Source organism: Ixodes scapularis, unplaced genomic scaffold (assembly GCF_016920785.2).
Source record: "Ixodes scapularis isolate PalLabHiFi unplaced genomic scaffold, ASM1692078v2 PGA_scaffold13__105_contigs__length_92229423, whole genome shotgun sequence".
Classification (NCBI taxonomy): Eukaryota; Metazoa; Arthropoda; class Arachnida; order Ixodida; family Ixodidae; genus Ixodes; species Ixodes scapularis.
Window position 1 is genome coordinate 64154041 of NW_024609839.1, and position 24551 is coordinate 64178591.

Consider the following 24551-nt stretch of genomic DNA (forward strand, 5'->3'; position numbering starts at 1 on the left):
AGTGACTTTGGAAGGACAAAGGAGGGGATGAGCGAGGTTGGCTCACAAAAAACCGGGTAGTTTCCCGTCTTCCTTTATTATTATTTTATTATCTCTAAAATTCTCTTTTTTTTTCTTTTTTTTTTTCACGAGTTAACAAAGAAGCGTGTTTCAGTCACACTGTGGGAGCGGAGGGCGTGCGCCGACTGGCTCGCAGTGTGACGCATCCCCAGAGCACGGACATGGTTCCCGTGAATCCACCGAGAAGGTAGAAAAGTCCCTCGTAGTCTCCTTGGGTGTCCCTGAAAAATCCTGGAAACGGATTAAACGTAGACACATCGGATGCTGCATTCTGTTCAGTGATCGCTCCAGGTTAAGTTATTACAGTTAGGCCCGCGTAGAAGTTAAATAATCTATGCCTGCGCTTTCCGAGTGAAAAAAAAAAATAAATAAAATAGTCAACGGGTTCCGCGCAGCGTAAATATATATTAACATATTTTTGGTTCAAAAGTGTTCGTGGCATCAAATTAACGGAATGATTCTAATTAAACCGACATATTGAAACCCTGATTATGAGAGAGAAAAAATGTTTTAAAGCGAAGACTCGCCCCTTGCTACATTGAAAGCGACGAAAAAATAACAAAACATTTCAACCAGCAAATTGTAAAAAAAATAGGGGGGGAGTGAAGACGAGAACGGGCGGCAGTTACGCTTGTTTCCTAAATGTTTTCGCATTTCAAGATGGTGGCGCCCTTGTGGAAAAAGGTCTATAAATGGCGGAGAGATGGTCACTGCAAAAGAGTCAAATGCGGAGAAACGCTCACTTCCCTGTCTGAACCGAGCGTTGATTCAACTGAAGCGTATCTGAATGCCATATGCCCGCGATTTTTCTGCATTTTACTAGCAGGGCAGTTGTATATTTCTCGTTTTAGTATTTTTTATGTAACGCGGCACACACGTTATTGGTAGCACTGAACAAAAGATAATTGAATATTTTTTTTTTTATAGAACGATAATTAAAAGCTGCGATCTCTAAACCCAGACCCACTTGGCAAGATCGGGCCCGCAGAGACGTCCTCACCAACCCGCGGCTGGCCGCGGTCTTTGCAGTGGCGCCCGGACCCGCGGCCCGTTTCTAGCAGGCGCGCTGCTCCCGACGCAAGAATAAGAGCGCGCAAAGACACGCCGCTGCGATGTTCACCAAATGCTTCAAATAATTTCAGATTTTTTTTTTATCCCACTGACACTTATTGCGCATTGTCATCGCCGGCATCTCCGTTCTTAGTGTCCTTTTTTTATGTCCGTGTAACTACGTTAAAATTATTTTTTGTTTTCCTGCGCGGTAATTAGTTTCGCGTACTGCAATAATAATTCCTACCATTCTCATAAGTCTTCTGCCATTTGCAAATATGTCCAAGTTCCCAAGTGTCTCGATTGATGCCCGGTGATGTTTCTGGGCTAATTATATGTTATTCAATTATTATTCAATTATACTTTTTTGACCTGTATTATTCGCAATTCATAATATTCGCATGTAAATTTCCTCTTAGTACACCTTAAATTAATGTTGTTTTTTTTTTCAAAAATTTTCTATACTTTGAATTATTGTATTAAAATGCCTTTGTCTCTCTATATAGTGTTTTTCGAATTTACCTATATTTACTCGTTTTGTTTTCTGGCACTCAAGGCTGCGACAGACACCTAATCCGGCCCCTCAGCCATAAAGTTTGGAAACCCCATGTGAAAAGTATACGCCAACTCATGTTTGGATGGATGGATGGATGGATGAATACGGCTGAGCCCTTTGGATCGGGCGGTAGCTTACGCCACCTAGCCATTTTGTTTTACCATTTAAGCTTAGAATATTTAAATGTGAAATCTATATTCACTCCGCAGTGCAAAGAAAGTGAGGCTATGAAACCGCCTTGCCATCAGTGATTAAGAAAATACCTAGTTTTCTCTCGATTTCTGCCACCATTCACTTAATCTTTGCTTGGTAATCTCTACAGTCTTGAAATCCACTCTCCCTTCGCTGTCTCTAAAACCCAATGACTTTATTAAATCTATGTTGTCTTCGGTAGGCATAGGGTGAAGCCCTTTACAGTAGAGTATCAAGTGCTCAGCCGTCTCGTCCTCCTCTCCACAAGCAGTGCACACTGTATCAATTTCCTGGTACTTCACTCTGTATGTTCTGGTTCGCAGAACACCCGTTCTTGCCTCAAACAGCAATGAGCTTCCCCTAGAATTGTCATAAATGCTTTCTTTGGCAATAACTGTTTTGTTTAATCTATAGCTTTTCAGAGCAGTCTTTGTCTGCATTCCCTCTAGCCACCGATCTCTTTCTGTGGCCTTAACTTTCTTCTTAACTGAGACTTGCTCTTCCGTATCTTCGCTATAGCCCAAAAACCTTCCTCTTAATTTCCTAGTGCGCTGTCTCCACTTTGTGTCTACACTCCTCATGTATAAATAGCTGAAAACCTTTCGTGCCCATTGCTCCCCATCCATTAGCCTCAACCTATCCTCAAATTCTACCTTGCTCACCGCTTCCCTGCTCTCAAATGATGCCCATCCCATGTCTCCTTGTACTCCCTGGTTTGGCGTTTTGCAATGCGCCCCCAAAGCCAGTCCACCTACTCCGCGCTGTTTTATTTCTAGTTTCGCATGCACTTCGGATTTCATGCATAGCACTGCGTTTCCAAAAGTCAAGCCAGGCACCATGACCCCTTTCCAAATCTCTCTCACCACCTCATACCTGTTGTAACTCCAAAGTGCTCTATTTTTTATTACAGCTGCATTTCTGTTGCCCTTACCTATTATATACTTTTCATGGTCTCTGAGATATTCTACACCATCACATATCCATACTCCTAGATACTTGTATTTACTAGCTCTCTCAACTGTAATATTCTGTATCTTCAGCCTCTCAACTTCATCCTCGTTAAAAATCATGACTGCCGATTTTTCGCTACTGAATTCTAAACCTAATTCCTCTCCTTCCCTACCACAGATGCTCATTAATTCCTGCTACTCTGTCCTGTTGTTAGCCATTAGTACAATATCATCCGCATACATCAATCCCGGTAAGGATTGCTGAATTTTTTGGCCTAGCTTACTGTAAGAAAGGTTGAACCCAAGCCCACTCTTCTCTAGTCTATCCTCCAATCCTCTCAGATACAACATAAACAGCAAAGGCGATAACGGGCACCCCTGCCTAAGGCCTCGTCTTATCTCTATTTTCCCTGTCGCCTTTCCTTCCCATGTTATAATCACCTTGTTATCTTTGTAAATGTTCCTTAATAGTGCTGTTAGTCCTTCATCTAGGTTTAAGTTCTCCATTATGTCCCACAGGTTTCTTTGGTTCACATTGTCATAGGCACCCTTGATATCCAGAAATGCCAGCCAGAGCTGTCTGTTTTCTTTTTGCGCTATTTCTATACACCGTGTTAGAGAAAATAAGTTGTCCTCCAACCTTCTTTGTTTTCGAAACCCGGTTTGTTTACAAACAAACCGGAGCGCCCCTAGCGGACGCCACCGGCGCCGCGCATGCGCGAGGGGGGTGTGGGCAAGAAGCTCGCCGGCGCCCATAAACAAACCATTGAAATGCGACGTTGTCGGCGGCGGTGTGAGTCCCCCTGCCCTTTTTCGCGTTGTTGATTCTACGTCTTAATGGCGATGTCTGACTACTTGAGCGGCGTCAGCGAAATTACCGAGGCTTGTTACACCGCAAAACTTCGTGTGAATAATGTGACATATGGCGATTCATTCCGCGTTGACGCCGCAGTATGCGCGCTAAAGCCTGATTCGTATGATGAGATTTCACTCGCAATTTTCAGTCGCGACGCCGCTCGGGCTGCAAAAGCGTGAACCGTGGCCGAGATGGTCGACGTCGATACCGAAAATCGCAAGCAGAATCTGACCAAGTGAATTAGGCACAACAAGTCGGTGATGGTCACTGGTAACAATGGTCAACATCTCCTTGTATCTACTGTTTACATCAAGCCTGGTTACCAACGTTCAAACTTTTGTATTTTGAGGCCTGCACTATCGCTATCGCTAGTACCGGGCCAACATTTGGTCTACGGGCCGGCGTCGTCTAAGAGAGCAGGCGACAAGCAGAAACGATTGAAAGAGCAGACGACAGTTTGAACGATCAGGCGGCCGTTTGAACTTGAAGACGCACTAAACGTTGTCCGCGGGTGGTCCGCACAACTTGACGGTTTTTTGGCGTTCATGTTGCAACAAAACAAATAAATCTGATGACCATAAGCTATCCGTGAATTCAACCCAAAGTGCATCCCGCCCAAGCAATCGTTGTCCGACGGCGTCTGCTTTTCCCCTTTTCACGGCACATATTCAGATTCTCGGACAAACCGAGCATGTGAAAACTGACCTTCAAACCTTTCTCGACACTTTTGGTATGGCTCCAGTCGCGGCGTTTTGACGAGAAGGCAGGTTTTTGTCTGGTTTCTTCCAAAACAACGCAGGAATACACGTCTGGCATAGGGACTTCTGCCCACGGCCCCAGACCGGAAGTGCGCCCGACGCGCCACCACCGCGCCGTGACATCACAGAGTTGAAGGAATACAACAATGTGCAGAATGCAGCTTGAGTATTGTGTGGATTGTTGTACGTATCCTGATTAACACATTAACATTTATGTATGGTTAAGAAACGCAGGCGTGGCGGCGTGTCCTGAGCAATTTTTTATGATGATTTCGCAGCCAATGAGATTTCCGTAATCGCAGATAAAGATGCAGAAGGACCAATCAAAAAGCAAGGTGCATGAGTAGCCGCGGCGGCACTGCGTAACCTGCTCCAGCGTATTCACATTAAACCGTTTTTTTTTTTTTTGAGAAGAGGATTAAACGTTTTGATTTTTACGATCCTCAAGTAAAGGAAGTTGATATTCTTTTCATCACGGAAAATATTAAATGGCGGCATTCCCGCGAAAACCGTGGCTGTGACATTTGGACGAGGGTTGCGGCAGAGTACCCTCGTCCCACTGTCACAGCCATGGTTTTCGCGGCAGAGTACCTTGAAATGTGTACAGGACACGCACGCGCCAATGGCGCCTCCAACCTTGGTTTCCCAAGTGTGCCTAGATATCAGAGTGTGGCAACTGCTTGACCGGTGTCACGATGTTAGACCACTATGTGGCGCAAGCTACCGCCCGTTACAAAGGGTATAGACATTAACACTCATCCAACACCCGTCAAGGTTTATGGGCCGCGTTAGATATACCGGCTGAGAGGATGTGACGAAAGCGTTGATCCAGCACTTCCGTCTGCAAGCGTCTCTGTCACTCTCCGCTTTCCTCCTCGCCTCGCGACAACGCGATGCATGCGCACTTGCGACTAATCTTCTCAGGAGGCGTCCGTCATTAAATTGCAGACGTTCTTCGTGGTCCAAGCTGCACTCTTTCGCAAACCTACGGGGTCTCTGGGTTTCGCCACTGCTCCGAAATCACAACGACCACCTTGCATAAAATATTGAATTCAAATTTAATCAGTTTGAAGCGCGAAAACGGCACTTAGTTTCCGCGACCGCCTTCCGTTCAATAGACGATTTGCAATTTTCCCAAGCGCCCCGGCCTGCGCGCGAGGAATTGTGGGAGAGACTCCCTCGCCTGGCCGTTCTGCCTTGAGATCGCATTGGCTTGTCTCTTGCCTCCTCTTAATCCTGTGTGTTTCCATTCCATTAACTATTTTTATCTATTCCAGCGTATTCTGTGTTGCTTCTAAATGTTTCTATTCTCTTCTGCGCGCGATATTTCTTGCCTATATATAGTATTTGTGTCTTCATTTCGCCTATTTCGACTAAAGTGCCGACGGACAATACGCCGCTTCGTGCGTCGTTCCCCGGGTGAGTGCTACCGTTGCTACCAATTCCTATCGCGCTGTTAGCTGTTCATTTTGGTTTATTTGACCCGCGTGCAGTCGAGAGGAGCCGTTCATGAACACCCGCGCACATGTCATAGGGGTAGGTAGGGCTCTAAATCAACAATCGCGACGCGAGAGCCTAGTACGCTGTGATTTGGTCGCCCGCGCTCGCATCGTTGACTCGCACTGTAGCGTATGCCTTCGAGTGCCGCTTAATTTGATTAAGATACAGCACGACGCTTTGCCGTCACGAATCATTTATCGGAATGCCTGCGAAACCGTAACACCGTTCGGCATATGCAACGCTGCGGCGCCTGACAACTGCACGCAGCGGCGCGAGCCCTTAGCAAGCGCCGGCGGTTCAACGTCGCGGCTTGTATGCGCCTTTGGTGTGCATTCATGATCCGTCTCCTCGGCGGTTGTCAGTTGCTGACATCTTGACTCGAGCATCAGCTGACATCTTGACTCGAGAAATAAAATTATCGAAGGAACTACGAGTTTCAAGATGACTGCCTGGGTGACAGCACATCTCTGCACTTGAAAAACGGTGTTTGCAACTGACAACCGCTTACCAGATTGATTAGAAGGCATACCATAAGCGCATACAAGCCGCCACGTTGGGCCACCGGCGCTTGCGAAGGGCTCGCGCCGCTGCGCGCAGTTTGTCAGGCGCCGCAGCGTTGGATATGCCGAACGGTGTTACGGCTTCGCAGGCATTCAAACAAATGATTCGCGGCAACACATCTCTGCACTTAAAAAAGGGCGTCGGCAACTGACGAGCGCTTAGCAGATAGATTACGAAAGCATGCCAAATATAGGCGCATTCAAGCCGCGACATTGAGCCGTCGGCGTTTGCGAAGGGATCGCATCGCAGCGCGCAGTTGTCAGGCGCCGCAGCGTTGCATACGCCTCAGCTTCGCAAACATTCGGACAAATGGTTCGCGGAGACAAAGCGACGTGCTGTATCTTGGCCAAGTTAGGGTGCCTTCATGTGCGCTCATTGAGGCACCCTAGGCCAAGTAAGCGGCACTCGAAGGCACACGCTACAGTGCGAGTCAACGGAGCGAGCGCGGCGGCCAAATCACAGCGCACTCGGCTCTCGCGTCACGATTGTTGATTCAGAGCTCTCCCTATACCCTATGACATGTGCGCGGGTGTTCATTAACGGCTCCTCTCGACTGCGCACGGGTCAAATGAACCCAAATGAACAGCCAACAGCGCGATAGGAATCGGTAGCAACGTTAGTACTCGCCCGGGGAACGACGCGCGAGGCGGCGTGTTGTCCGTCGGCACTCCCGTCGAAAAAGGCGAAATAAAGACACAAATACTATCTATATACAAAAAATATCGCGCGCAGAAGAGAAGAGAAGCACATAGAAGCAATAGAAAATACAATGGAATAGATAAAAAAATGAAAGCCGTTTACAATTCCCTGTAACGCCGGTTAGAGCGCAGCTTTTGAGGAGGAAGATGGAAGCGTACTGAGGGATAGGTGACTCCTTGAGGTCACGTGACTTCAGGGGGTCACGTGACCCCCTGGAGGTCACGTGACCCCCTTAGGTCACGTGACCCCCTGAGGTCACCTGACCTCTTGAGGTCACGTGACCCCCAAAAGTCACGCGACCGCCTTGAGGTCACGTGACCCCCTGAAGTCACGTGACTTCTGGGGATCACGTGACCCCCTAAGGTCATGTGACCCCTCAGGTCACGTGACCCCATGAGGTCACGTGACCTCATGGGGTCACGTGACCTCAGGGGCTCACGTGACCTTTGGGGGTCACGTGACCTGAAGGGTCACATGAGGTCACGTGACCTCATGGGGTCACGTGACCTGAGGGGTCACATGACCTTAGGGGGTCACGTGACTTCAGGGGGTCACGTGACCTTAGGGGGTCACGTGACCTCAAGGCGGTCACGTGACCTCAAGGGGTCAGGTGACCTCAGGGGGTCACGTGACCTAAGGAGATCACGTGACCTAAGGGGGTCACGTGACTTCAGGGGGTCGCGTGACCTGGGGGTGTCACGTGACCTGGGTGGATCACGTGACCTCGGGGGGGGGGGGGTCACGTGACCTCGGGGGGTCACGTGACCTCGCGGTTACGCCGACGCCGCTCAAGCCGGAAACGGGCCCCTAAGAGCTGCGCTCTAAAATAGGTAATGGAATCGAAGAAGTGAAAGCCGTTTGCAACTCCCTGTAACGCCGAATTAGAGCGCAGCTCTTGAGGAGGAGGTGGGAAGGGTACTGGGGGGGGGGGGTCAACTGACCGGGGGAGGGGGGGTTCACGTGACCTTAGGGGGTCACGTGACGATGACAATGCCGATGATGTCATCAGTGACGTCACTGATGTCGTCATCAGTGACAATGACGATGCGGATACCGATGACGTCATTAGTGACGTCACTGACGACGTCACCAGTGATGATGACGATGCGGATGCCGGTGACGTCATCAGTGATGATGACGATGCGGATGCCGGTGACGTCATCAGTAACGTCACTGATGACGTCATCAGTGATGATGACGATGCGGATGCCGGTGACGTCATCAGTGACGATGACTTTATCCGGGGGGGTCACTTGACCTCAGGGGAGTCACATGACCTAGGGGGGGTCACGTGACCTCGGGGTGTCACGTGACTTCGGGGGGAGTCACGTGAGCTCGGGGGTCACGTGCCCCCCCCCCCCCCCCCGAGGTCACGTGATTCCGGGGGGGGGTCTCGCGCAGTGCATCATGGGACATTTCCCATAATGCACCGCGCGATTACGCCAACGCCGACGCCGCTCAAGCCGGAAACGGGCGCCTAAAGGGCGGTTCAAACAGACCCGGAATACGGAACCCGGGAGCCGGAACCCGTACTGACGTAATCACTTCCGGCTTCCGTATACGGGAGCTGAAGTCACGGTTTGATTTGAACGGCGCGCCCGGCGCGCGGCACGGGCCCCCGTATATACGGGAGCTGACGTCACGGCGGCTCCCCAGGCAACCGATCAGCGGCTGTCGTCAAGCCGGGTCGTCCAGCCCGGGCGCGCGGCACTCGCTTTGTTTCGTGATGGCGTCGTCTCGGCAGGATCCCGGCTACGAAGCTCGAATTGCCTCACTTATGAACCTTTGTGTAGTGAGGTGCGTCACAAATGCAGGAACTATCAACTGGCGTCGGCTGACTACTTTCGCGGCTGCGTGTGAGCAGTACCTACGGAGCGGGAAGAAAAAGAAGAAGCGAAAGGCCGTCCGCGAGCTCCTGAAGCCTCGAAAAACGCTCGTATGCCACCATCGTGAGACAGATGTTCGAAGACCCCGACGGCCGGGAATTCTTTGAGTGCTTCCGAATGTCACGAGCCAGGTAGGGTGTGCTGCTTGTTATTTTGGATTATGTTCATGTTATATATCAAGTGGCGTTCCACATGGGCCCGCGCGTCGCTCGCAGGAATACTCACCTGGAGCGTGCGCTCCCGCAGTGAAAGCACGTTTATATCATTTTTAACGCGGCAGGATCACGAGAGCAGCTTTCGTAACAGTCACATGCTTGTCAAATTTTACTGCGTCTGTGCTATAAAAAGAATAGCAATGGCATGCACATGTGCAGCTCGTACGACACACTCTTTCGGTCTACTAAATCTGGTCACGGTGTTGTGCTCCTTAGAGTGCATGTATGAGGGAAGCCCGTTGTGCTTCCTTGTTCTTTGTGCTAGCCAGAATGTGTGCTTACAAGCTGCTTATGAGTGAATTCTGCACGAAAGCTCGCGCTGCAGAACCCAGGGATCTTGGGTTCCATCCCCACCCCTGCCCGTTTCGATCTGGATGAGCATCGTACCAGCAGTCGTTCGTGTTTCACTACTACGTGACGGGTGTTAAAGACCCTAGGTTAGCGGTCGTACAGTACTGCCTAAAAACTGGTCTACAGCGCGTACCAGTGTCGTTGACCTTTTTAAGTGTCGGATGTAGCTCGCACGCACAATGGTTGCAGCTTGGCACGTAGCCAGGATTTTTTTTCGGGGGGGAGGAGATTTTGTCGGTCGCAGAGTGCCCGAGGCTGGTAAAACATTGTGTATATATATATATATATATATAAAAAAAAGAGCAAATGAGTTGCTTCATTATAATTGTAGTGAACAAGCATGCCCTAAAAGCTGGAAGCTTAGCACATTTTCTTATTAACAACATCCCACTGCCTTTCCGGTCTCTTTGCAGCCAGCAAGCCAACCACTGCCTGCCTCTACAAACGGCCACTCATATTTGCATTGAAGATGCCGTTTCATCGGGTTGCAACCACCTCCCGTGTCTTCGAAACCGTGTCAATAAATTATTAAAAGCAGTATCGAGTTCTTTCACTTGTCCCGGTCCTTGTGGTCGCTACGATACCTGTCGTAGATCCAGGGATACCGCTGAACTAGCTGAACTAATCCATAGGCTTTCTCGGGTACGTCAAACGCAGCGGCACTCTTCTTTGCAGCTTGAGCGAGCTGCTTTCCTCGCGTCGGAGACGGGCGGGAAGTTCATCGCCGGAGCTTTCCTTGCAAGCAAGCACCGAGCGACTGAGGCATTCGCACGCGGAACCACGTGAACGCCGGTGGCAAGAAGGGCGGAGGAGGGAAGCGCGCCGCGCTGATTGGCCGCGGAGAAAATACGGAAACTTACGTCACGACCCGGGCAGGAGAAAGCTGAAAAAATTTTAACTCTTCAATCCGGGAGCCGGAAGCCGTAATTACGTCACCACCCGTACGGAGGGAGCGCTGACGTCACTACGGGTTCCGGCGCCCGGGTTCGCAGTCCGGGTCTGTTTGAACCGGGCTTAAGAGCTGCGCTATAAAACAGAGGATTAAGAGGAGGCAAGCGACAAGGCAATGCGATGTCAAGGCAGAGCGGCCAGGTGAGGGACAGTCTCTCCCAGAAGTCCTCGCGCGCGGGCCGGGGCGCTTGGGGGATTTCGCAAAAGGTCTATTGGCTGGCGCGCGTCGACGGGGATCTCATTGGCCGCTGCGCTCGTCAGTTTCCACGACCGCTCACCCCATGGCGCTGCGTGTCCATCAGCGTGCCGTTAACACGGAGCGTCCAAGGTCACCAGAAGAGCACGCGCGCTGTCCGGCGACGAAAAGTACGCAGCAGGCGGAAAAGGGAGCGGGCGAGCGGCTTGCATGTTTTCGCAATCACAAGTCATAACTAGGGATGCCGCGAACTTTTTTCGAATCGAAGTTTCGATGATCGAATCAAGCGGTTCGAAAGGTTCGAAAGATTTCGATTTTTCGAATTGTCTATATCGTAAAATTCGACGGAGGTCGAATTTTCGAACTTGTTAAGCTAAGAAGTCGACGCTTTTCGAACCGTCGAACTTATTACGCTAAAAAATTCGATCTTTTTCGATCTTTCGAACTTATTGCGCTGCAAGGTTCGATGCTTGTCGAACTTTCGAACTTGACTGACCAAAAATTCGATGAATTTCGAACTTTCGAACTTATTTATTAAGAGAATTCGAAAAGTTTCGAACTTTCGAATTCTAAAAAGTCAGAAGTTCGACAAACTTCGAACTTTTAGGGTGAAAGTTCGACGTTCGTCGAACTTCGAAAGACCGGCGGACGGTTTCATTTGATTTCAAGTAGTGGGGTACATTCGTAATTTTTTTTTCTCGAACTTTTACACGCGGTGCTGCGTTCCTTACGAAAGACATTGTCGTTTATTTCAATGTTCTGGCATGCTTAGGTTTAAAGAAATAAATCCCCGAAGGGGCGAGGAAGGACGACGGGTTTTTGACGATTATCGTTTGTGCCAGATTTGAAGCACGCTGCAGCCGGAGCTATTCATGGTAGATAAGTTATACTTTTTTAAGAATGATCTATGTATAGCCTAGGTAAGTGCCGTCTTAAGATGTGATTATTGTTATTCAACGTGAGTTTCGAAGAATGTCCAAACATGTACGTATCTGCATGCAATTATGACCTAAACTTGATATTTATTTTCGTCTAAGTTGTTTGAGGTATCGCATTTAAATTAACACCACAGACAGTACATATCATTGCCATCTGCAGAATACAAAATAATATATTTATTGTTTTTTCACGTTAAGGAATAAATTAACTCATGGGAGAAGATTTCTAGTAGTGTTCAAGTTCAGCACGTCATTAAAAGAAAACTTTTTTTTTTCGCTTCACGTTCCTGGGACGTGTTTTCTTTAGCCTGTACACATTTTGGTAAAATAAACTTGTTTCGAAGTTCTGAACCTCTGAATATGCAAGAATAGAACACTTCCGACGAATTCTTGATATTTTTTTTTTCTCCTGCTTTTTATTCCCGCATTTATTCTTTTTTTTTTTTTTTTCTTTTGTTACTATCGGCACAGGTGTTTAGGTCGAAAACACAGCTTTGAACTTCCGAACCACTAAGCATGTGACGAGCAGTGCCTTCTGACAACGAGTTTCTAACAATGACCATCTACGCAACCTTTTATGCAGTGAAGAGCGACATTAGCTATACATATGCATCAATAATTTCAGATTAAAATAAGCTCGACCACGCCCTCTTTCCCCGTATTGTTTTCTTGAACAGTCCGAAATACCTGCAAGGGGGAGAAGGAGGCTGAAGCCCCCCGCCCCCCCCGCTACCCTCTTTCCCCCCGTTTTTCCTCTTCCGACGCCACCTGTATGGTAGAACGCTCCTCGACCTCGAGTTCTGTCGGCTTTTGTGCTTTTTGCGAGGCGATTCCTCCGTCCCAGGAGATAAACCTCCAGGACAATTATAAACTTCACCGGATCGGATTACTACCAGCGTGCAAGGGGTGGCGAGCTAGTTTGCCAGGTCGCTTCACGGTTTTTCTCAGCCTCAACCTCCTGCTCGCCCCTGGCCGTTTCGAACTGGATGAGTCTCGTAAAACAGTGTGTTCGTGCAATCACTACTGCGTGATGCAGGTTAAAAAACCCCCCTCCCCCCCCCCCCCCCCCCCCCCGGGGCTGGCGGTCACAATTCTGCACTGGCAAATATTCTAGCACGTCCGGGACACTCGTCGTCTCATTTAATTGCCTGACCAACTTCGCAAAATCTAGATATCACACCCTAACTTTTCTAAACTTGATTTTGTGAAAACCAGTGAGTCGTGAAAACGCTATTTGAAACTGAAACTGTGGAAAAACTTGAAAACCGGTCTTCGAACTTTGAAAACTTGGATTAGAAAGAAATTCAAAATCTTCGAAGTGTTTTTTTTTTTTTTTTTTAATTTAGCGTTAAAAGAGAAGAATCGAAACCTTCGAACTTTTCGAACTTTATGCAAAAAGAAATTCGAAATCTTCGAATTGTTCGAACTTCATGTCTCTTAAAATTCGAAGCGTCCGAAGTTTTCGAATTTTGTTTACAAAGAATTCGAAATCTTCGAATTTATCGAACCTGAAGTAAAAAAATATTCGAAATATTCGAATTCGAAATTTTAGAAACCGTGAAAGCTTCGAAATTTTCGAATTCGAAACTCCGCTGTGGACGAAAGTTGCGAATTTTTCGAAATCGAACCTCGGTCGGTACGAAAATACCGAAAATTTTCGAAATCGAACCTCAGTTCGCTTCGCAAATATCGAAACCTTTCGAAATCGAACCTAGGGTGGTTCGCGACATCCCTAGTCATAACAAGTGCTTAGGTGTACCTCGAGCTTTTTAAACTGTCGGCGAATATACGTCTCTCTTGTGCTTATCGCACAGGCGAAAAACGCTGCGTCACTGGATGGTGTACTCATGCGCGGCGTCTGATATTTCGCGAAAGGGAGGTTCTGCGCATGCTCAGGACGTATCCCAGAGCGCAATAGGCAAATATGGCAGCGCCCGGAAGGCGGTTATTAGAGAGGCCTAAGGATTATATATATATATATACACACATACACACAGTCTTAAACACAAGGAAGGTCTGTTTGCTCCTTTTCAAAGCCAATAACAGCAAACAATAGTAGTATCCCAGCAAATGACGAAGCTCAGAATGCTATAAGAACCAACATTTTCATGTTCTGCAGGGACGCTGAGCATAACGTTTCACTTGCTCATTATCTCTTACACCTCTTTTTTTTCCAGGTTTATTCATATTTTGAACTTGGTCATTTGCTGGCATCCTGGTATTATTCACCGTGATTCACTGTCTGGTGCTCTGCAAAAACATTACCTGAAACTATTTCTTTTTATGAGGAGCGTTGAGTGTTACTTGCTCAACAGACCGCACTTACCTATTATCACAGGCCTCAACATTGTGATCGCGCCGACGATGCACGATCCCGTTCCGAAGCAGACAGCAAATTGGTCCAGATTTGCCACCTCCGCGTACAGAACAGGCACGAGGGTCAGCACGCAGCCCGTAGTCCAACCGTACACCGCAGCAAATACCATCTGACCAGGGTGGGAGCTGCAAGCGGGCATGAGCACCAGAGTCAGGGCCCAGAGGCCAAAGTTAAAGGAAACCCAAGTGCTTCTGGAAACGTGCTTTCGGTCCGTGATCAATCCTGAACACAGCCTCGCCACCAAGTCTGTCACCGTGAAAGATGAGATGATGCTGATGGCGTCCCACTTGGCTATGCCGCGATCTTCGGCAAAGTCGACCACGACGCTTATGTAGGTGGTCATGTTGGCGAAGGCTGCGAGGTGTGTCAGGGTGACGAGGTAGAACTTGGGCCTCGCCATGAAGATGAGTAAGGGGTCGCTGCTTGAACTGTGTTCCGTTTTGTGCGACGTGGAACCGTTTGCACACTGAGCAGGCTCCTGTTTCGGTTCGTTGGCAAGTTCGTCTTTGATATACAGTGATGAGAGATTCTCATTTGAGCACGTAATACCGAGCATCTTTTCTTCTGCAGCTATATCCTCTGAAAATTCGTTACATGAGGAGTTGCTATTTAGGCTATCCTGTTTGGCGTTGAAGGTTTCTATTGGCAATGCCTGCCTTCGTCGATTAGTCAATTCGGAATTATCTCGGAATGGTACGTTGTGGTTCCCACGGGCGTCGAGTAATGTAGCTGATGTGTTTCTTGTGCGTAGTCTTTGGATCTTCGAACCGGTCATTGACGAGCGCTGCGCTGGCGGTCGCTGGAGTAGAGCTGCCGGCGTTGAGTGGAGCATGATGGCGGCATACATGAGGAAGGCTCCTCTGAATCCATAGGTGTCGAAGATAAGTTGCGCTAACGGGGGGAATATGAGACCTGCGATTGAGAATCCAGCAACGTTGATGCCCGATGCTGCGGCCTTGTAACTGTGGAAATGTTGATTGACGGCCACGGAGGTAAGCCTAAGAAAGCCAAGGCTCGTTCCTGCACAGAATACCAGCACCGTAATTTACATTCGGTTGATGCTGCGTTCCACATTGTGAATCTTCTCTCGTGCATAAAGAATTACGTTCTTGTTTGCTATTTCTGTGTGTGTGTGAAAAATGTTTGTGTCGATTGTTGTTTAAAAATGTTTTGTTCGTAATAAAAAAAAAAAGACATGACCTTAAGATTTCCTTGAGATCGCCATAATTGTACTTTTCGGGCGTTCATCAGCATCTTCGGCTGATTTCCACCCATAAGGATGTAAAACTTTTTGGTGTGTTGAGTTGGAAACGCTGTTTGAGTACAGTGTTAAATCACAATTCTTGAAGTACTGAAAATTAACACGATTGGGAGAATAGCAAGGCACACATTGTTTCACCCTACGTCGGAGAGCCGCGGATGCTACCGTAATAAGGGCCAATCAAGCGTTGCCAAAACTGCAACGTGTTCGTCGTCTTTTAGAGCGCAGCTCTTAGGGGCCCGTTTCCGGCTTGAGCGGCGTCGGCGTCGGCGTCGGCGTCGGCGTCGGTGTAACCGCGCGGTGCATTATGGGTAAATTTCCACGCTAAATCTAGCGGAAAAATTTCCCCGCTAAATCTAGCGGAAAAATTTCCCTGCTAGATTTAGCGGAAAAGATTCCCCGCTAAATCTAGCGGAAAAATTTTCCCGCTAAATCTAGCGGAAAATTTTCCCCGCTAGATTTAGCGGAAAAAATTCCCCGCTAAATCTAGCGGGAAAATTTTCCCGCTAAATCTAGCGGAAAAAATTCCCTGCTAAATCTAGCGGAAAAATTCCCCGCTAAATCTAGCGGAAAAATTTCCCCGCTATATTTAGCGGAAAAATTTCCCCGCTAAATCTAACGGGGAAAAACGTCACGAAGGTAAAATTTGCTGACTAAATTTAGCAGAAAAAGTTTCCCGACAAATTCGGCGGAAAATATTTCCCGGGTTGAGTGCGTCACGTGTGACGTCACGTGAAGTCACACGTGACGTCACGTGTTACGTCATTAACGTCCCATAATGCAGCGCGCGGTTACGCCGATGGCGGCGGCGACGCCGCTCAAGCCTGAAACGGGCACGTAAGAGCTGCGCTCTAAAAATAAAAACAGGCGTTCGGAACAACATGGCCAGATGTCATCACTCTAAGCAAAGCGCATATGAAGGCACCCTACCCCAACGGGCTCTTCAAACCTTCGACAACTCTTCGTGGACTCTTGCACCTCGAGCGCGCGCGCAGCCGCTGCAGACAGGGGCCTCGCGAGCACTGGCACATTTGACTTGAAAGACAGACGCAAACACATCGTGGGGCGTATACTCAGCCGACACGACACTAGAGATCAGTGGTTGGCATCTCCCAACCGTCATTGAGATCAACTGAGTCGTCCGGTGTCACACGGTACATAGGCCTAGCAACCACAGTTGAGATGCGCGTCACAGCTGAAACCGAAACGAAACCAAAACTGATGTACATTACCTTTTTTTATTATTATTAAAGTGACGCAAATGAATTCTACGCACACTTTTTATTTATTATAAATGTTCAAAACAAAATAAAATTAACTTCTATGTTTTGTTCTTTAACTAAAGAAACGATAATGACAACGTTTCACTCGAATTAAAGAAAGAGAGAAATGAAGTCTTATCGGCTCCGACATCCCTATTGCCACCCTCGCCGCGAGCTTCGGCTTCCGCGACTGGCCGTGATCGTTCTGGTGGTAACTCTGGGCCCGAATCATACTTCTTCCAACAATATTTGCTGCTACGATACTTTTTAGATACTTAACCTAATCGTACGCAATATAAGTGATTAGCTGACGCTGGCCATGGGCCGCGAAGCGGCGGACGCCGCCATCTTGGTCGTCAGCGGCTAATGACAGTCAGCGCCACCATGTAACGCCGGCCGTTCGCGATTGACTCAACTGTCGTTGGCTTAATTACAGTTAAGAGCGCTAGCGTAACTAGGGTATACAGCCCCTCGATATGTTTGCGTTTGTCTTGCAAGTTGCGTCAAATGCGCCAGTGCACGAGGTCCGTGTCTCGAGTGGCCCTTGGATGCGAATGGCAGCTGAGATCCCTCTCGTGGCACGTGTCTTGTGCGTTTCCACAACAACGGTTGGCGGTACTTGTAAAAAACGCCTTTATCGAGGGGTTTTAATGGGGACTAGCACTGATTTCTATTGTAGTTGGCTGGATCGTGGATCGATGCGTCTTGATGGTGTCGAGTGGCACCATTGCCAGCCATCACTCGACACCAGCCAATGCATGGGACTCATATGGGAAAAAGGAGAAAAAGTGCCGTTTCCCCCATTTCTAAGCTGTTGCCGCACTGAAAATTTTTGGCTGCTTTTCGGGAAGCCTGTCAAATAGCTTGTGAACAAACAATAAAACTGAGAGCCCTCACAGTCCTTACAAATAAATGTTTTGAAGTCAAGAGTGACTCCGCTGGGCGAAAAATGTAGTGCGGCTCAATCAGACGAGAGTTACCTAGAGTTACCGCGGAGTCGGTGGCGGTTTTGATAAGTTGGGTTTATCAGACGACAAGCTTTTGAAGGCTTTGCTACGCGGAATTCGCTCACTCCCGGAAAGCCGCTGTCAACGTGAAGCTTTTTCGACATTCATCAACTTCTAGGCTTCCATGACGGCAAGTTTCTTTGTTTACTCCACGACGAGAGCAAGCTTGCCAGCTCAGCCATGGGTGCTCCGGCGCGTGTGACTTTTTAATGGGCGTTCGAACGCTCGACAAACATCGATTCGATCTCCAGACAGCCGATATAATGATCGTAGCACATCATAAAATAGTCGCATTTGAGCACCGCGTAGATGCTCCAATATTCCGACTTTTGCGTGTTTCTTTCATAGACTGGCCTGCATTTTTCTGGTGCCAAGCAATGGCCACCGGCGATGGCACCGGCGGGCTTCCGATCCCTGCTCCAGCCTATACTACAGCAGAGATCACTGGGGACTAGCTCCGATAGCGGTTAGCCGCGCTCGGACTCGGGCGCATGTGAAGTCCTTGGAAGTTTGATGCTTGACCCGGAATGCCGAGTGTCTGCTGGGTTTCATGGTGCATTTAGTTAATGTTTTGCTTCACGCTTTCTTGCCTTTTTACGTGGGTTTTAATAATCCCGTTCAATAATCAATCTTGAGAATGAGGCATTTGTACGTGGGGCATGCATACACTTAATCAACTAGAATCTCGAAATTTTTACACATCAAATGGCTTCCAAGAAGACTTCTCCGGACTGCTTGAACTCTTATTGCGCAACGAGCAGGCTCCCTTGATATAACAAAATCAAATCAAGCGCCTTGAACACTGTTTGGACCACCGCTAGTAAGAGTGGGAAAGCCTGTCAAGCGCTCGCTTCCGGGACAAAGCCGCTTACATCCGGTGGCTTCATACCTATTTCCTCAATGCGCCATCCAACCCCCTAGTGGAGATCAGTGGGGACTAGTGCCACCAATTAAGCTATGCTTCAGGGTAATGACACTTACCCATCTTGTGGCTTAAAATCATGGTTTCCAGTTATCTGAAATCACAGGAAACGTTGTTTTTTTTTGTCCTCCACATATGTTTAAACAGTTTGCGACAGAGCAAAGAAATGTTACATGACCTTCCTAAGACCAAGTCAAATGCTGAGGAAGCCGCACTGTTGAATCATGACGATCGACAGTTGCGTCTGCTCTGCGTGCGCAAGCACAAGATCGGCAGTTCCGTCTGCTCTGCAGCAAGATGGCGACGTCCACAACAATATCGGGGAACTAAGTGTCGATACTCTAAGCGTAGCTCATTTAGTGACTCTGATGGGGACTATTCAGCTGAAATCATTGAAGAGCGATGTCAGACCGTCAACTCCAACGGTGTTGGTGAAAGGGCGTGATGACTTTGAATTTCTAGCGTGTTTTTTACAGACACAATCGAAATTGTCACTGGTAATCAATATGCTTGGTCGTGACGTCACAGATGGGACCCATAAGGGAGCGCCACCGAAACATCTCCTCGCTAAGAGTAATTAACGTCCCACCTATGATGGAACGAAGTGTAAGGACCAGGTATTAATGCTATCGCAGCTTATAGTAGCACTTGACGCAGTACTTAAGCGAGACGATATTTTTTTTAAATTTATTATCCCCACTCAACGTTCTGATAGGAGTCAAACCACGAGAATTAGAAATAAATCACCTACCGTACATGATGCCAAAGAATACAACGAAGTGCCAGATTTTTGAAGCGAAATAGCAGGCTCCGATGGCTAAGGAGCCCAGGAGGCAGGCTGCCAGGAAAAGTGACCGGATGCTGAAGTGTCTGGAGGCGACACTTGCGACCAAACCTGTTCACATTGTGGGAAATAATCGTCTAGAGCAGGTTCACAAAGCAGCCGCGGCACGCGTTCAATAAACCCGAACTCAGGAATTACGTGAATGCGTTTGTGATCCACACAAAGGAGCGCCTCCGCATCGACTTTCGAAACTAAAATTTCAATGGTTCCTATTTTCAATACTCGCATTCTTAACCAAAAAAATGAGTCGAGCGCTATGTTCTAATCATCTGTGAAAAGCGTCCTTACGACCGTGGCTATATAGCGCTTAATAAATGCAAGAAATGGCGAGTCTCCGGTCATCTTATCGTTGTTTTTGCTGCCAGTTGCGGCACTGTAGTCAATAAGACCACCGGAAACCGGATCACGCACGAGGCAAGAAGTTTCAGCCGAATAAGTTAATGAGCCAAACCCTCCGTTTCTTAAGCTGTCGCTGCCAATACGATTAGAGGCAGATGGAGGCGTAGATTTTAAGAATAAATTTGTCGTACTCAAATTCGGGAAGTCATTAAGCCAGAAGCAAAAGCTTCAGGTCAGATCTCTTTCCCCGCGTGTCATGATGTCAGAGCTCTTAATATTTTGGGTTGCAGACATGCTAGAGTATTGTGGGGGGAGATGGGGGGAAGGGGGGAGCTGACAATGGGGTTCCGGCCCCCGTTATGTGCCATCTTCTCAGGTTCTCATTCCTTCAAGATCAATTGGCTTCTTTTTTTTTCCCGACCGCTCGCGTAGTTTTCTCATATTTAAACAAATATGAAATTTTATTGACGACCGAGATACTTTCTTTGATTTACTCATGTTACAGCATTTCGTATGCGCGACTAAAGGTTGCGACGTTGCAAGCGGGAGGTGCTTTTTGTGTTGCGGGGGAGGTATGTATACGCTGTAAAATTTTTTTGAGTAACTTGCATTAACCTTAACGCTAGCCTGCGCTAAATCTGGATGTGCCATTCTAAAACTTCATAATAGCTAAACGCACACACACACACACACAAACACACAAACACAAACAGGAGTTAAAACAAGAACAACAACGGGATCTGCAAACCGTGCAGCTCGGATCCCCCTACGTTATCTCAGGCATGATCGCACGACTGTCGAAACGGGGCAATGTTACCTGGGCCTTTGGCCAGGTAAAACTGTTTGAACGAGATCATAATATGCCAATGAGGAGAGCAAGTCGTCTGCCTCTTGTGCAGGAGTTGCGGTCACGTCAGAACTATGCCGGGATCTGATCGGCCTTGATTGAAAGGACAGTGGCTAGGGCCCAATGCTAGATGCCCCGAGGTCTACCCACTATTTATTTTTCGATCATCCAATAAGAGCTCGGCGTTCTGACATCAGAGCAACCCCTGTACAAGAAGCAGACGAACTTGCGCTCCGCATACGCCTACCCAGGGATCATCGCACAGGCGAAAAATGTCGAGTCACTGGGCCGTAGACGCATGCGCGGGGTCTGTTACTCGGGAACAGAGAGTTAAGAAAATTGGCATTTACTTTCACAAGTCCTCTTTGTCGTCTTCTTTGTATGTCGTCTTTGTTGCCTTTGTCTGAAGGTTTTTAAACATGAATGTGCACCAGCTCGCTCGCGTTTTGACTCTCAGAGATAATCACACGCAGCGACGCCATGACGAATGCGTCTCCCGCCTTGCAGCGTATTCTCGTCACGCGTCAGCTTGTTTGCCGCTTGAAGCGGGTCGGGGATCGTCTATAGTGATGGCGTCATGCGCAGACCCTTGGTGGAATGACAGAAACACGCCTAACCTGGCGGCATAAGCTTGGCATTCCTATAGGGGCCTCACTTGGGCCTAATACGGTTCTGCTAGGCGTTAGGAAGTGCCAGAGTAATGGGCGTTTCTGTAGCTTTTTCTCTGGCTCGCCAGATCACTTCCCAAAAAATCTCTGAACGCAGCACTGAGAGCGTTGCACCGAGGGATCTCTTTGGCCATGGAGAGGAGTCGCATGGTTTCGTTCTTGATCATTGATGACACCTTTGACGAAGTAGTGCATTTCAGCACTACGTGAAAATAAAGTCGGCGCTCGCTCGCATTGCACCCATTCATCTTTGTGAGATCCCCCGTTGGTACGCGGACCTCTAGCGGCCGTAAGGACCTGCCTAGGCCAGGCAAGGAGTAGGAGTACGTCCGGCCGCGTCCCATGGCAACCACTACAGAGGGCAGCGTTACCCTTTCGGCTCACGGATCCTTTAAGAAGCCAATGACATTGAGGAGACAACGGAACAGGATGACGGGCCCAGTGGAATCCTTCCATGGGCTATCCTAGTCCTTTGTTTACCTGCGGACAAACTCAGGCACGTCGGGTTCCCAAACAAACGCGCCACTGCAGTTTATACGTATTGGTAGGCAACACCTACGGTGCAATATGAATTCGCAGAAACTCATATATTAGAAAAGACAAGCACTGCATTCGGTCGTGACGGAATGTAGCGAAGTGAGGTTGGCCAAGTGGAACCGAAACTTAGTGGCCAAAGGGTTCCCACGATGCTTTTCCACTACGCCGCCAAGATAGCTTCGATCGTGCGAGAAGTCTACCCCCAAAGTGCCAGAGTTGAGTCAAAGACGCCGCGTATATATGAACCGGAGAACCAGCAGTGGAGCTTACATCTGGCACTTGTTCGGCGAATTTGGCGCCAAGTTGCCACATTAAAAGCACCGAAGAACTAGAGGTGAAAGCATTACCTTACACTGGCGCTTGTTTTTGAAATTTTAGCCCCCAAAATACCAACTGACAGCCGAATTACAGCAGTAAAGTCTAACTCTGGCGCTTTTTTGGCGAATTAGGGTCAAGATCGCCGATTCTCACCAAAGAAAGTCATGCTTGGCTCTATCCTAAAGCTTTCTTTTTTTTCGTTTTTTTTTTTTTTTTTTGGGGGGGGGGGGGGGGGGTTGTTTAAATTCTTAAATTCCTAGACAAAAAAGAAATGGCCCAAAGAACTACGTTACCTGCACGGCCTATCGCTAATTCGAAGCTCACCTGCCACCATATAGACGTTCGTCATGAGGCTGACGGGCCAGGACGCCTGTTCTCTGGTCACGTCGAGCGTCTGGAGAATGTTGACGTACAGAATGCCTGACGAGACGACCATGGCGCAGGAGAACACGTTGATCCAGCAGCAGGCACCCGCCACCAGCCAGCTTCTCGCAGAGTCCATCTTGCCCGGCGCGTCGAACGGCAGCTCCCGCGAGGAGGCTTCTTGAGCCATCGTGTTTACGGCGCTTCTAATCGTCGTGTCGAGATAAAAAAGGCCTGCTGGACGGGACAGGTATAATCGGAACGTTCCGGAATCTAGGTGTCCTAGATGGCGGGCCTAGGGTTTCGATTAGCGATGCGGCAGACGTCTACACGTTACTGAAATGGAGTGACTAAAACTGTTACTCGTTACTTACTCAAACACTAACTCAGTACGTTACTTGTTACTGCGGTTCAAGTGGAGCGCGCGTTATATCAACTTGAAATTAACGCGCGCTTTTTTTTCTTTTTTTTCTCGTTACCCCAAATGAGACGTTTTAAATCATGAAATGCTTTTTAACGCCGCCGCCCAATCCCAAATATTTGTCCGTCCGTCTGTCCGTCCGTCCGTCCGTCCCTCCGTCCGTGCACATGAATTCAGTTCCGCCGCTAAATTTAGCGGGAAATTTTATGTCACGTGACCTGACGTCACGGGACCTACGGACCACTTCAGTTTCCCCACAAAAAAATTAGAAAAAGAAAAAGGACATCCCATGACATATACACCAGTTCATTGTCTCGTGTACATTTGGCGGGAAAATTGATGTCACGTGCTATAAAACGGCGTGTCGGCTGAGACTCCGAGAAAAGAAGCACCGCCAAAGCCAGCGCACGAGTCTGAGCGGGACTCAAACCGCGACTCAAGACGCTCGCGCGACCCAGCCTTTGCAATGCTTTCTTTCATGTCAGCTGAGACGCTGTTTTAGAAAGCCGGCCCCGACGTCATGTGACTTATACGCCATTTCGATTTCCCCGCTAAATTTTGTGGGGAAATTGATGTCGCGAGACCCTGACGCGGTCACATGAACTACATTCCAATTCAGTTTTCCCGCTAAATTTGGCGGTTAAATTGATGTCACGTAACCTGACATCCGGTGAACTATACGGCGATGTAGTTTCCCCGGTAAAGTTAGCGAGAAAATTGAAAATTCCAAGTCCTATAATGCATTTCATGCATTATAATAGGACTTTGAACGTAAAGGTCGCTGACAATTGTTTTTGTAAGCAGTATAGTCGCTACAAATATTCGTTGTCGTTAATAATTCCTTGCTTTTCTAACGCGTTCGTTCGGGGATAGCTGTGGCTATACATACATACTTTGCGCACATCCTTTTATGTCGCGCAAATTAAAGGAGCGAGCTGGGGAGCAAACGAAGTTGGGTACTTGTGTTGTATGTACACGTTTCCCTTCTGAAGTTACTCGTTGATTCCTCAAATGTAACGTAAATATACGTTACTGTTTTTTTTCTTCTTTAAAACTAGCTAGGTTGTAACTTTGTTACGGAAAATAAGCAACTATAAGGTTCAAGTAACGCGTTCCGTAGAAGTCTGGGATGCGGCGAGCTTTTCTCGAGTCTGATATTCAACTGCGTTGGCAAACCACCGAACTTGAGGCGAAATTCGACGAAGTTCGGCTTCATAGACAGCTCTGCCCATCTTCTGTACAAGTGATAATATTTTTAGAGAAAATGTTGGTATAATAGCTTTTTTTTTTATCATTTATTATAATTTTTTTTTAGAATATTCATTGAACGTGTGTACTTATTTAGTCGGTTTGTTGAAGTGTTGCGACCTTTCCTCCGCCAGGCGGCGACAGCTCGCTCTAAATTTGTGCGCATGCACGTAATGGTCAAACTTCTGCCAAAGCTTTCGCGGAATTCGTAGAACTTCCGTCAGACTTTTTTTGTGGAAGTTGAAAGTTCGAACAAGTTCGAAACTTGGTGGACATCGAAAGAGTTCGACCAGTTTCTCACACTGCTAATGCATCTTCCTGCAGACACTGTTTGATGCGTGTCTTGTTCTTGTACAACGGTCGCATTGGTCATACAAAAACTGTCTGCAGAGATGTTCGTAGCACGTATGAAGGAAAC

The 24551-nt window shown here is 48.0% G+C and overlaps 1 protein-coding gene across 1 annotated transcript; it reads right to left on the reverse strand.

The window, feature by feature from the left end:
* Positions 1 to 37: 37 nt before the first annotated feature.
* On the reverse strand, positions 38 to 22690 carry LOC8053038. Its single transcript, XM_029969068.3, has 4 exons — positions 22426 to 22690; positions 19300 to 19443; positions 14046 to 15116; positions 38 to 291 (listed from the first exon to the last, which is right to left on the reverse strand). The coding sequence occupies exons 1-4, from the start codon at positions 22652 to 22654 to the stop codon at positions 155 to 157; spliced, it is 1581 nt and encodes a 526-aa protein (XP_029824928.2). The 5' UTR covers positions 22655 to 22690; the 3' UTR covers positions 38 to 154.
* Between the last annotated feature and the right edge of the window lie 1861 nt (positions 22691 to 24551).